This window comes from Notamacropus eugenii, chromosome 4, assembly GCF_028372415.1.
Source record: "Notamacropus eugenii isolate mMacEug1 chromosome 4, mMacEug1.pri_v2, whole genome shotgun sequence".
NCBI lineage: Eukaryota > Metazoa > Chordata > Mammalia > Diprotodontia > Macropodidae > Notamacropus > Notamacropus eugenii.
The window spans coordinates 167,839,492-167,853,243 of record NC_092875.1 but is presented as its reverse complement, the minus strand read 5'-3'; the positions used below and the strand labels follow the sequence as shown (position 1 = coordinate 167,853,243).

The 13,752-nt window shown below is 35.6% G+C and overlaps 1 protein-coding gene across 2 annotated transcripts in view; it reads left to right on the top strand.

Moving 5' to 3' along the window:
• The window catches only part of CNBD1 (cyclic nucleotide binding domain containing 1), a 695,007-nt gene that overhangs the window by 80,723 nt on the left and 600,532 nt on the right, over positions 1–13,752 (top strand). For both annotated transcript variants that reach the window (XM_072603626.1, XM_072603625.1), the window contains exon 2: positions 5,553–5,625. Coding sequence is in view for 1 of the 2 variants with exons in the window: in XM_072603625.1 (XP_072459726.1) it covers positions 5,553–5,625 (73 nt within the window). In the remaining variant the exon portion in view is untranslated. The remainder of the gene's footprint in view (positions 1–5,552; positions 5,626–13,752) is intronic.

Genomic DNA, 13,752 nt, shown 5'->3' with positions numbered 1-13,752 from the left:
TGATCCTGGTCACATAATCTTATTTCTCTGGGCCCTGATTTTTCTCTTCTATAAAAGGAAGAAGTTGGACTACATGATGTCTAAGGTTACTTCTAGCTGCATTATTCTATATCCTCTATTCCTTTCTAGTGCTAAAACCTTCTAATTCAATTGAATGTCCATTACTTGTCAGAACTGTATTGTACTATATGAGTGATGCTGAAGAAAATTATGAGTTGATACTTTAATTGAATGGAAATTATATGTATAGATACACAGATGGAAGAAAGGCAGATGTTGCTAAACCATGTTTATCATAAAATATTTAATGTATGCATTCCCATATATGTATACTTATATATTTATAAATTATATAATATATAATCATGTATAAATAATTATATACATTTTAAAGCTTACACAAAAATAGAAATAAAAATAAGGTAGACAAAATAATATTTGATCCTAGAGTCAATAACTCTTTTTCAGTAATCTAAAAGGTGATTCTACATGTGGATATCACCAGATAGTCAATGTTGAAGTTAGATTGATTATATACTTTACAGACAACAGTAGAGAAGTTCTATACAGGCAGGTAAAACAAGACTTGGATCTGACTATAGATTAGATCATGAGTTTATTGCAAAATTCAGACTTAAGGTAAAGAAAGTAGGGAAAACCACCAGACTGTATAGGTATGACCTAAACAACATCTCGTATGAATATGAAGTGGAAGTGACAAATAGATTTAATGGATTAGATCTGATAGAGTGCCTATGGACAGAGGTTTGTAATATTGTACAGGAGGCAGAAACAAAAAAAAACATTGCAAAAGAAAAGAAGGACAAGAAAGTAAAAAATGGTTGTCTGATGAGGCTTTATAAATAACTGAAAAAAGAAGGAAAACAAAAGGCAAAGGAGAAAGGAAAAGCTATACCCAACTGAATGTAGTATTCCAAAGTATAGCAAGGAAGAAGAAGATTTTCTGATATGAGTTATGCAAAGAAATAGAAGAAAACAATAGAATGGGAAAGATAAGAGATGTCTTAAGAAATTAGAGAATATTTGATGCAAAATTAGGTATGATAAAAGATAAAAATGGTAAGGACTCAACAGAAGTAGAATTGATTGAGAAGAGGGGGAGAGAATACACAAAAGAACCATACAAAAAAGATTTTAATATTACCAATAACCACAATGGTGTTCTTACTGATGTAGAGCTAGACATCCTAGAGAATGACTTGGCAACAATAAGACTAGTAAAGGTGAGGAAATTCCAGTTGAGCTATTTAAACCCTAAAAGATTATGCTGTAATGTACTACACTCAGTTTACCAGCAAATTTGGAAAACTCAACAGTGGCCACTGGATTAGAAAGGATCAGTTTATGTCCCAATCCTGAAGAAGGCTAATACTAAAGAATGATCAAATTATTGAACAGTTGTGCTCATTTCACACAGCAGCAAGGTTATGTTTAAGATTCTACAAGCTAGACTTCAGCAAATTATGAACTGAGAATTACAGAAGTGCAGGCAGAGGAACTAGAGACCAAATTGCTAACATTTGCTGAATTATGGAGAAAGCAAGGAAGTTCCAAAAAAACGTTTACTTCTGCTTCATTGACTACATGAAAGCCTTTGACTGTGTGGATCACAACAAAATGTGGCAAGCCCTCAAGGAGATGGGAATACCAGATTATTTATTTGTCTCCTGAGAAACATGTATACAGATCAAGAAGCAACAGTTAGAAGTGAACATGGGAAAGGAATAGAACAGGACTATATATTGTCATCTTATTTAAGTTTTATGCAGAGCACATCATATAAAATGCCAGGCTGGGCAAATCAGAAGCTGAAATTAAGGATTTCAGGAAAAATATCAAGTCTCAGATATGCAGATGATACCACTCTGATGACAGAAAGTGAAGAAGAATTAAGAAGCCTCTTGATGAGAATGAAAGAACAGAGCTGACTTGAAGCTTAACATTTAAAAAAAACTAAGATGATGGCAACTAGTCCCATCATTTACTGACAAATAGAGGGAGAAGAAATGGAATCAGTGTCAGATTTTACATTCTTGGGCTCAAAGATCGCTACGGATGGTTATTATAGTCATGAAATTAAAGGACATTTGCTCTTTGGAACTGTCATGAGTGAAATTTAACCAAAAGGTAAACTGCTTCTCTGAGCAAGACATTTTATTGTCAGGGCTGGTAGCCTGAGAATAAGATGGGTCAATATTTGCCTCAGTTTCTAGAGCAAGATCCTGAATTGAAAATGCAACTCTTTATAAGCATAGAACAAAGAATAGTACAGAGTAGCTGACATCATGGGATTAACGACAACATGATTGGTTACATAGTTGGTTGGAAGTTTGGTGATGAGGGGCTAGCAATAGCCCCTCCCCCACATGTTCTCCCCGCCCCCAACCCCCAGGACTAAGAAGTGCTCATTGTTTAAGTCCAACTATAAGGACTAGAGATTATGGACCAGACATTTTGGACAGCAAATCAGACATCTTTGAAGGACAGTTTGGTGGTATAAAGATATTAAACTTAACTCCGTTATGGCAAGCCACATTCCTTGAGCTAGATTCCTCAAGGCAAGAATAGAACAGTGATTAGCAAGAGAACTGTTATTTCTAAACTTAACCTTTATAGGTCTGCCGAATTCTGAACTAAGTTCAGAGACAAAGCACCTTGACTTGGGCAGTTACAAGACAAAATCAATTATTTGTAAGCAAGATCAACAGAAAAAGTGACATAGAATCAATTTAAACTGCTCAGAAGGAAAACTATGGCAAATCTGGACAGCATGCCAAAAAGCAAAGAAATCACCTTGCTGATAAGAGTCCATATAGTCAAAACTATGGTTTTGCCAGTAGTAATATATGACTGTGTGAGTTGGCCTATCAAGAAATCTGAGTGCTGCAGAATCGACACTTTTAAACTGTGGTGTTGGAGAACACTTTTGAAAATCCCTTGGACAGCAAGGAGATCCAATCAGTCAATAATACTTAGAGAAATTAATTCAGACTACACATTGGAAGGCAAAATATTGATGCTGAAGCTTAAATATTTTCACCACATAATGAGAAGACAGGACTCATTGGAAAAGACCCTGATATTGGGAAAGATTAAGGCAAAAGTAGAAGAAGATGGTAGAGAATGAGATGGATAGATAATATCATGAAAGCAACAAACACAAGCCAGGACAAACTTGATGGTAGAAGATAGAAAGGCCAGGTGTGGGTCTATGGGGTCATGAAAAATCAGGTATGATTGAATGAATGAACAACAAGAGAGGCAAATAGAGATCTATCGGGGTTGACTGAGGAGGGGAGTTAATATTGTCATACTTACATTTTGGGAAATTAATTTTGTAGTAGTGTAAACATCAGACTGCACTGAGGAGAGAATAGCGGCAAAGAGACCAATTTTAGGAGGCTATAGTAATTGTCTAGTCAAGATCTGATGAGGGCCAACTACAGTGGCTATTGTGTGAGTAGTAAGAAAGGGAATGATTCCAGAGGTATTGTGAATATAGAAATGATGAGACTTGAAGTAGGGAAATCTGGAAGAGAAGAGGGGAAAATGAGTAAGTTCCATTTAGGACATTCCATTCAGAATGACAGTTTGTGCTGTTGGGACTCTTCATAGAGATGAGAATTTAACCTATGGAAGCTGTTGAAATAACCAAGTGACAGAGTGCACAGATTGAAGAGAACATCCAGTACAGAGCCTTTGGGAATACCCATAGTTAGAGGGTATGATATAAGTGATGCTCCAGCAAAGGAGACTGAGGTGGAGTTGTGAAACAGGTAGGAGGAAATAGTGGGGTAACAACAATACAGAGAAGGAGGAGTATCCACGAGGAGATGGTGGTTAACAACGTTAAATGCTGTAGAAAGACCAAGAAGGATTAATGCTGATAAAAAAGACTTTCAGATTTGACAATTAAGACAAAAGTAGTAATTTCAATTTAGTAGGGAGCCAAAAATAAGTAGGAGGTTGAGAACCTGGGAGAATGAAAAGATGGTGGTACCCTCTACAGAAATAGTAAAGCTTGGAAAAGACATAGATCTGGGGTGGGGGGGGGCGAAAAGTTAATTTTAACTCAGGGTGCCTGAGAATGCCTCCTTATCTTGTGCTCCTTATTATTTCCAAATGAAAAATGAAGAGAGCTAGAGAGTGAAAGAGTGAGAAAGACAAAGGGCTTATTCATTAACCATTGCCCCAAAGGCAGAGCCAGGTGCTGTTGTGACAGAAGATAGGACATGGGAACGATTGGGTTTGGGACTGTTAAATAGTTTGTTGTAGGAACCTAGGTGTGTTCATCCTTCATTGCTGAAGAAGACCATGCCATTGGAGAAATAATGACATGACTTGCACTTGACTTTGTTTTGAGTGAGGGTGGGCTGTGCTGGTCACCAGCCTCACTTCTCCTCCAGAGCCATCTGAATCCAGTGACCAGATATTCATCAGGATGACTAGAGATGACCCAGGATGAGGCAATTAGGGTTAACTGACTTGCCCAAGGTCACCCAGCTAGTGAGTATCTAGTGTCTGATGTGAGATTTGAACTCAGGTCCCCCTGACTCCTGCACTGGTGCTCTATCTACGGCACCACCAAGCTGTTCAGGAACCTAGGTAGGGATGAGTTATACGCTGCTTGTCCTGAGGGACCTGTACCAGTCAGTCAGTGAAGGTCAGGCCAGCTGTGGAACAACATGGGTAATTATATTACAGATAAGCTCATGATTCACTGTGGAGGGGGAGGGAGAAGGTGTAATACATTCCCTCTTTCTCCCTTCTGATCAGTTGATCACCCATCCCATGGATTTGAGCTAGAATAACCTTGGGGTTATTCAATGATCTCCCCTTTGGAGATTACTGAAACAAAGAACAAGGTAAGCAGATGGTATAAAATTAAGAGCCAACATTGAATAGCTCACTTTTCCTTTCCTTCTCCAAACACCAGTAGGTGTCTGCTACCTTCATTTTCAACTAACTCTCCTTTATCTTCCCATGGAAAAACTCCTGTTTTAGGAAATGTTTCTTCTGTTTGGCATCCCAAATTTTAAGATTCTGAAAGACACATCTGGATGCAGTGTCCTTAATGAACCACTTCCAAGCTAAGTTCAAATGTTTGAATCCTACACAAGGCTTTTCCTGATTTTCCCCAAATGTTAGGCTTATGGTGTTCTCTCCCTCTCCACCTCCAATTTCTTTGTATTTTCTTTGAATAAGTTTGGTATAAATAAATCTGTAGACATAGTCAATTATAAGTTTCTGAAGGGAAGGGGCTGATTTTTCCCCCTTTGTATTCTCAGTACCTGGAAGAGAGTCTGGCATGTAGTCTAACAAGTGCTTATTAAGTGAATAGTTTAAGCAACATTTTATCCACCTACTTGCCCAATTGAATGCTACTCAAATCAGATTAATGCTACTAATATATCACTTCAGTAGTCACTGAATTTCTATCTGTACTAACCTTAATTTACGTATTTACCTCAGTTTGTGACTTTAGAAAATTCCTTACTTTAAAATTTTTCCTTTCTTTTCTTTTTTTGCAGAATTAAAGTCTTCTGATCGAATTGATTATAAACAACTAGAAAAATTGTGTGAAATCAAAGGACTTAAAACTGGGTAAGAATAAAATACTGACTTTTAAATTATATAGCTCAAGTAAATAGGAAAGTATGTAATTTGGGGGAGATCATATAAGAATAAAATAATTATTGATTCTCAACTTATTTCTGTAGAATAAATGCTATCCTTTAAAGAAACAATTTAGTAGGAAACAAACATAAATTATTATGGCCTTAGTACTTCTAATGTTTAGTGTATATTGAGACAGTGTGGCATAGTGAAAATAGTTCTGGCCTTGGGATCAAGAAGACATAGGTTAAGTCCTGACTGACTCATAATAACTGTGTGACCATGGGTAAGTCACTTCATTTCTCTATATGGTTAAAAGAGCACAGTGAAGCAAATAAGCATGTTACCATTGCTAGAATATAAGAGGGTGTCCTTCTTTGAATCAGGATGCTCACCTTCTCAGCAGAGCAGCCTATATTTATAATTTCATAGATTTAAACTTCTCCCTTATGGGAGAATATATTTAAAATCTTTTCAAAAATATGCTAGTGTTTTGATGGTTTGTTTTCCTTTCAGACTGAAAAGCAGCATGATATTTACTTCTATTTCTTAGGATGCCTAAGAAGCTTGAAAAGTGTTTGCCTAGAGCTGTTAGTCAAGGGAAAGAGAAAACTGTGCCATAGCTAGAGAATTGGGCCAGTACAGCTAACTGGCCTCCTTAGATCCTCAAATCTCAATAAACAGGATCATTTTAATGATTGCTTTTGATAAAGAAAGGACTCCTTCTTCTGGGATGATTAGAGACAAGTTAGGGCAAATCCATACTTATAGTGTGATTTGTCTTATTATCTGGAGAACTAATTATTTATCATGATTTAAAAATAGGAACCAATTTTGCTTCCTTGATATTCCAGTCTTTTCTTGGACAATATCCTTCAGCTTTTACTTTGTAAGTGTTCTGAATCTATTCTCTGGTTGCCAAAACACTTTATATCTATGGTATACACACTTGCCTGATTTATTATATGATTAATAATAACAATTTATATTCACATAATCTTTTAAAGTCAATAAAATATTTTGTATTTTTTTTAGGGGGGAGTAGAGGAATACACTCATTTACACGTAGTTCTTTTTTTTGCATTTTAAAGTCTTGGTTGCTGGGTGCATTGGGAAATTTAAGGCCATGGTATTGGTCAGAAGCAGGATTTGAACCCATGGCCTCCTTACTCTCTGGCCAACTATCAATTACACCATGCTGCCACTTTGTTTTACCTTTTTCTTTGGTGTGGGCATTTCCTCCATAGGAACACATTGAAACTCATCTCTTTTTTCACTGTGCTTGATTTTTGTTCAAGTTCTTTCATAGATTCTATGCAGAAAATCCATGAGTGACTTCTTCTAGGTCTTTTTTACAAATTATGGATACAAATGAAATAACATGGTGGCTATTCATTTATCACTTCTTACTCTTGCCCCATAACTAGTTTATGTCCACTTTCCTCCACTGTATCCATGATGCTACTTTTGGGCTACATGCTGTGGCTTACTTGTGTCTACCATTTGTATCTCTCCATTGCTCTTTGGGTCATTCACAAATTTGATACCTTGGCAATTGTTGCATTACAAGACTAGTAACCATACAAAAGCCTTGAGAGAACATTGTATTAAAAATGATGTCTTTGTTCTAGAGCAGTTTAGGAGCTTCTAAAAGTCCCACTCAATTTCTCAATGTAATCCAAGTCACTTTATTCTGCCTACGTAATTCTAGGACCAATTTATTATCTCTCTTCAGTGCATTTCCCAAATAATATGTACTTATACTCTAACTCCATAGTAAGGCTGTCCAGCTGAATGCCATAGTCTAGACAATAAGCATTTTTCATTCATGTAGTTTTTTTCTTTTTGAATTGTTGCAAGAATCTCTTTTGATTATTCATGGATTTACTCAAGGAGGCCCTGCAATATACTGGGGCTTGATGTAATTAAAGGATATCATTGGTAAATAGAAACATCTGGAAGATTTTTAATTTTTAGAGAATCCCGTCTTCCACTTGGACTTTGTATAAAATTTTCTCCTCAGTATTGGAAAACACACTTTTGAAGCATATATTTCCCGTTCTTATGCTTTATGTGGTCATTAATAATGAGGAGGTTGTTCATTCTCTATGGTTATGCTGATCAAAAAAATTTTCACATGTGTATGAATGACTCCTTGTTGGAGAGGAGCCTTCCCACATTGTATTTTGCTCCTTGTTAACATTTGATAATGATAACACTAAGTATAGCAACAATTATTTTTGAGTCTCTATTTTGAGCATAGCATTGTGCCAGCTGTTGAGAGATATAAAATTTGGCTATGATGGAGCTTTAAGTCTGTTGTCTCATTGTATCCTCCCACCATCCATGAGGTAAGTAGTATGAGTATAATCGCCACAGTTTTAAGATGAAGGAACCAGGAATCAGGGAGATTAAAAAAGTGACTTTCTTAGTCACATAGATAATCAGTGATGGAACTCGGCAATCAAAATTAGGTCTTCTGGGATGCTAGTGTTCCTTCCACTACACTTCTGACATGAAAAACAGTTTGTTATGAAATAAATTTCCTGTGTTCCCAAGAATCAAATATATGAGAATTAGATCTTATCTTTATAACTTCATTTTTACTTGTCACTATCAATGAACAAAAACATATTGCCTAAATGACACAATTAAAAGATGAAAACATCTTCAAAGTTTTTCTAAAACATGAAATATAAAACTAAAGAAATAAACACAGGGACATTCTGAGAAAATAAGTCTGTCTGAACATATTCACTCCAGAAAAATTATTAACATTATTATGTGTAAATCATCAACAAACAGAAAATTTTGACAAATTAGCATATCCAAAAAAATCAGGAAATTGCAAAACTGTTCTAAGGAACCCAAACTTCTACTGAAACTAGCTCATTTAAAAAATAGCAGTATTTTGTTGGCATTATATGTTAGTGAGTCAAGGAAGACACTGAAGAATTAAAATTGAGTACCATGAGAGGGCAATGAAGGCAGGGTGGGTGTTAATAGGCTACAACCTATAACAAATAAGGAACTTTGGAGAAGAAACAGAGTAAAAGATCTGTATGATCAAAAAGAAAGTTGACTATTCAATGGTGAGGTTGATGGATAGCTGGTATATGATCTAAATACTGCATTGGTGTTTTTGAGATATCTAGAAAAAGCGAGGAATATATCCAGAACATTGTGCAACCCCCTGAGACAAACTTATGTGAGATCACGAATAACAATTAAATAGAGTGGCTTTGCCTCTCTGGTGACAATATCCAAATTAATGAACCCATAAATCCACTTGAGCACTTTACTACCATCTGTAATACATCTGAATACATGATACACAAAGGCAAAAAGTTATACAATTCATGTTCTCAAGGAACTTACTATCTAGTGAAGTAAGATGAGACATACACACCTATGATATGTATTATGTACACATACATGTACGTACATATACACATGCACACATACACACATACATAAATATGCATACTTAATATGTATACATATAACACACTATAAAGGACAATATGATTAATATATGAGTAAAATGAAAGATAAATTGTTCTTAGGGGAATCATAGGTTTCATGGTAGAGGTAGAAGCTTAGCTAGGTACTTTGGGATGCATAAGATATCAGTGAAGACTAAAGGAAGAACATTATTGTAGTAGGGAAAAGTACAATCAAAGGTACAGAGGTAGCAAAGAATTAGGGCATATTTAGGTTTGGTAGATAATCCAGTTTGGCTGGATCATATAGTATGTGAAGGGAAGTAATGTGAGTAAAGATTGGAATGATAGATTGGGGTCCCTCGGGGAGAGCCTTGAATTCTAAGTTAAGGAATTCAGTCTCTATTTGGTTAGATAAACTTGTTGAGCACTGTTTTTCAGTTGTGTCTGACTTTTTGTGACTCTATTTGAGGTTTTCTTGGCAAGGATACTGGAGTGATATGCTATTTCCTTTTTTAGTTCATGTTATGAATGAAGAAACTGAGGCAAATAGGGTTAAGCGATTTGCCAAGCGTCACACAACTAGTAAGTGTCTGAGTCCAAATTTGAACTCAGAGAAATGAGTCTTCCTGACTCCAGGTCTGGCACTCTATCCACTGAGATATGTAGCTATCTCCAGACATCCTACTCTTGAGTTCAGAAAAGAGGTTAGGATTAGAGCTGTTGATTGAAAAACTGTTCAAAGGTGATAAGGCTATGAAAATGAATGAAATTACAAGACAGATTATATAGAGATAGAAGGGCCAAGGGCAGAATTTCAGTATTTACCTTAAGTGTTTGGGAGGAGGAAATAAAGACAGAGAAAGAGTAGTCAGGTAGGAAGATCGTAATACTTCATTTTTCTAGAGAACAAATGAGAAAACTTAATCAAGAAGAAAAAGGAAGACAATAACAGGGTAAAATTTCTCAGCATAGAGTGGTGCTATTGACCAGGAAAGGGCCAGAGCTCTTGAATCATGGCCACATCAGGATGGTCCCTCAGGAAGAAGCTCATTTTGATAAACTAACAAGATGCCAAAACCTTGTACCCTCCATAGTGTTCTCTTGATCTTACTGCATATAAAATCAGAAATGCTATTAGTTTGTTTGTGAGAGTTTGAGAAATATCATTCACAATTATAAAGTAGAAGGGTAATTAAGCATGCTTTGCTTGACTCTGAAGAGTCTAACTGAGAACAAGGAAAAGGAGCCACAAGGATGCATATTTGGGGTCTATAAAAGGAAAACACCTTATAATAACCAGAACATCTGAAAGTGGAATGGATTGCCTGGGATAGAAATGGCTTCCCTAGAACTGAAGGTCTTCAAATAGAACATAAATATTTACTGGAAGGATTCCTGTTCTATGAAGGGATGATATTAATAAATCTTTGATGTCTGTCTAGGATCTTAGATTCAAGTCTAGGAATGATTAGCAAACAATCTTAAATTCAAACTGAATTCTTAGGAGGAAATTAAAATCTGTATTGTATTTTTATTTATTTTGTTAAATACTTCCCAATTTCATTAAAAAATTTTAAGCACAAACTTTTAAATTATTTTTTTAATTCCAAATTCTCTCTTTTCTGATCCCTCCTTTCCCTCTTTCCCATTCAATGAGAAAGCAGGAAAAACAAAATCTATTATAAAAATATATAATAATGCAAACAAATTTCTACCTTCCCCCAGGGAAAAAAAAAACAAAACAAGAAAAAGAAAGAAAAAAATCTGCTTCAATCTGCACTCTGCATCCATTAGTTATCTATCTGGAGGTGGCTAGCGTATTTCATTATGTGTCCTTTGAAATCATGGTTGGTTATTGTGCTGATCACAGCAGCTCAGTCTTTCAAAATTGCTTATTTTTACAATGTTGTTGTTGCTATACAGATTGTTATGGTTCATTCAACTCTCTTTGTGTTGTGTCAGTTTATATCGATCTTCCCAGGTTTTCCTGAAACCAGCTCCTTTATTGTTTTTGGCAGCACAAGTTTTCTATCATATCCATATAATATAACTTGTTCAGCCATTCCTCACTTAATGAGCCTCCACTCCGTTTCCAGTTCTTGCTGGCATTAAAAGAACTGCTATCAATATTTTTGTACACATGGATCTTTTCCTTTTCTTTGATCTCTTTGAGATATAGCCCTAGGAGCGATCTTGCTGGGTTAAAGAGTATGTGCAATTTACTGTTTTCTAGCATTTCTCTAGCTTTTTTCAATTTTTTGGTCATCTTAGTTAATTTGAGGAGTTGAGAGATGGTGCCTCAGAGTTTCTTAAAGTTGTATTTTTCTAATTAGTGTTTCAGAGAATTTCTCATGTGGCAATGGATTGCCTTGATTTCTTACTCTAAAAACTGCCTATTCATATCATTTAATCATTTACCAATAGGGGAATGTTTCTTATTCTTGTAAATTTGAGTTACTCCCCTATATGTTTTAGAAATGAAAACTTTATCACAGAAATCTGCAGCAAAGATTTTCCCCATTTCCCTGAGTTTTTCTAAATTTAGCTGCATTGATTTTGCTTGTGCAACAACTTTTTAATTTTATGTAATCAACATTATTCATTTCTCCTTCCATGAACTTCTCTACTTTTTGTTAGATCTTGAACTCTTCCTCTATCTGTAGTTCTGGAAGGTAATTTCTTCCCTCTTGCACTAATTTGCTTATGGTATCACTCTTTATGTCTAAATCATGTACACCTTTTGAGATTATTTTGGCATATAATATGAGACGTTGGTGTTTACCTAGTATCTGACAGACTACTTTTCAGTTTTCCTAACAGTATTTTGTCAAATTGTAAGTTATTGCCATAATAGCTTGCACCATGGGATCATTAAACTCTAGGTTGTAGTGTTCCTTTGCTTCTGGATATTGTGTACCCAATCTGTTCCACTGATTGACGTCTCTATTTCTTACCTATTTCCGAACTGTTTGGATGATTACAGCTTTGTAGTATATTTTGAGATCTGGTACTGTTGGGCGTCCTTCCTTCCCATTTTTTTTTCTTGAATTCTCTTGATATTCTTGAACTTTTTCCTCCAAAAAAATTTTATCATTTTTTTCTAGCTTTATAAAGTAATTCTTTGGTAGCTTGATATGACACTAAATAAGTAAATTAATTTTATTGGCATTGCAATTTTTAACTATATTTTCTCAGCCTACCCTTGAGCAACTGATGTTTTTCCAAATTATTTGGATCTAACTTTATTTTTTTAATTCTAATTTATTTATTTATTTTTAGTTTTCAACATTCATTTCCACAAGATTTTGAGTTCCAAATTTTCTCCCCATCTCTCCCCTCTGCCCACCCCAAGACAGTGTGCATTCTGATTACTACTTCCCCCAATCTGCCTTCCCTTCTATCACACCCTTCCCTTCTCTTATCCCCATTCCCTCTATTTTCTTGAAGGACAAGATAGATTTCTAAACCCCATTCCTTGTATAGCTTATTTCCCAGTTGCATGTAAAAACAATTTTTAACATTAGGTTTTAAAACTTTGAGTTCCAACTTCTCTCCCTTCCTTCCTTCCCCACTTATCTCCACTGAGAAGACAAGCAATTCAATATATGTTATACATGTGTAGTTAGGCAAAAGACTTCCATAAAAGTCATGTTGTGGAAGACTGTATTTCTCTCCATTCTGTCCTGTCCTCCATTTTTTCTAATCTCTCTTTTGACCCTATTCCTCCTCAAAAGTATTTACTTCTAATTGCTCCCTCCTCCCATTTGCCCTCCCTTCTATCATTCCCCACCTTGTTTATCCCCTTCTCCCCTACTTTCCTGCAATGTAAGACAGTTTCATAGCAAATTGAATATCCATGTTAGTCCCTCTGTAAGCCAAATATGATGAGAGTAAGGTTCCCTTTTCCCTCTCACTTCCCCTCTCTTCCCTTCCTTTTTCTTGCCTCTTTTATGTGAGAGATGATTTGCCCCATTCTGTTTCTCCCTTTCTCCTCCCAATATATTCCTCTCTCACCCCTTAATTTTATTTTCTTTAGATATCACCTTTTCCTATTCAACTTACTCTGTGCTCTCTATCTATATGTATATAATCCCTGCAACTACCCTAGTACTGAGAAAAGTCTCAAGAGTTGTAAATATTATCTCTCCATGTAGGAATATAATCAGTTCAACTTTAATAAGTCCCTTATGATTTCTCTTTCCTTTTTACCTTTTCATGCTTCTCTTATTCTTGTGTTTGAAAATCAGATTTTCTATTCAGCTCTGGTCTTTTCATCAAGAATGCTTGAAAGTCCTCTATTTCATTGAATGACCACTTTTTCCCCCTGAAGTATTATACTCAGTTTTGCTGGGTAGGTGATTCTTGGTTTTAATCCTAGTTCCTTTGACTTCTCGAATATCATATTCTAAGCCCTTCGATCCCTTAATGTAGAAGCTGCTAGATCTTGTGTTATGCTGATTGTATTTCCACAATACTCAAATTGTTTCTTTCTGGCTGCTTGAAATATTTTCTCCTTGACTTGGGAGCTCTGGAATTTGGCAACAATATTTCTAGGAGTTTTCCTTTTGGAATCTCTTTCAGGAGATGATTGGTGGATTCTTTCAATATTTATTTTGTCCTCTGGTTCTAGAATATCAGGGAAGTTTTCCTTGATAATTTCTTGAAAGAT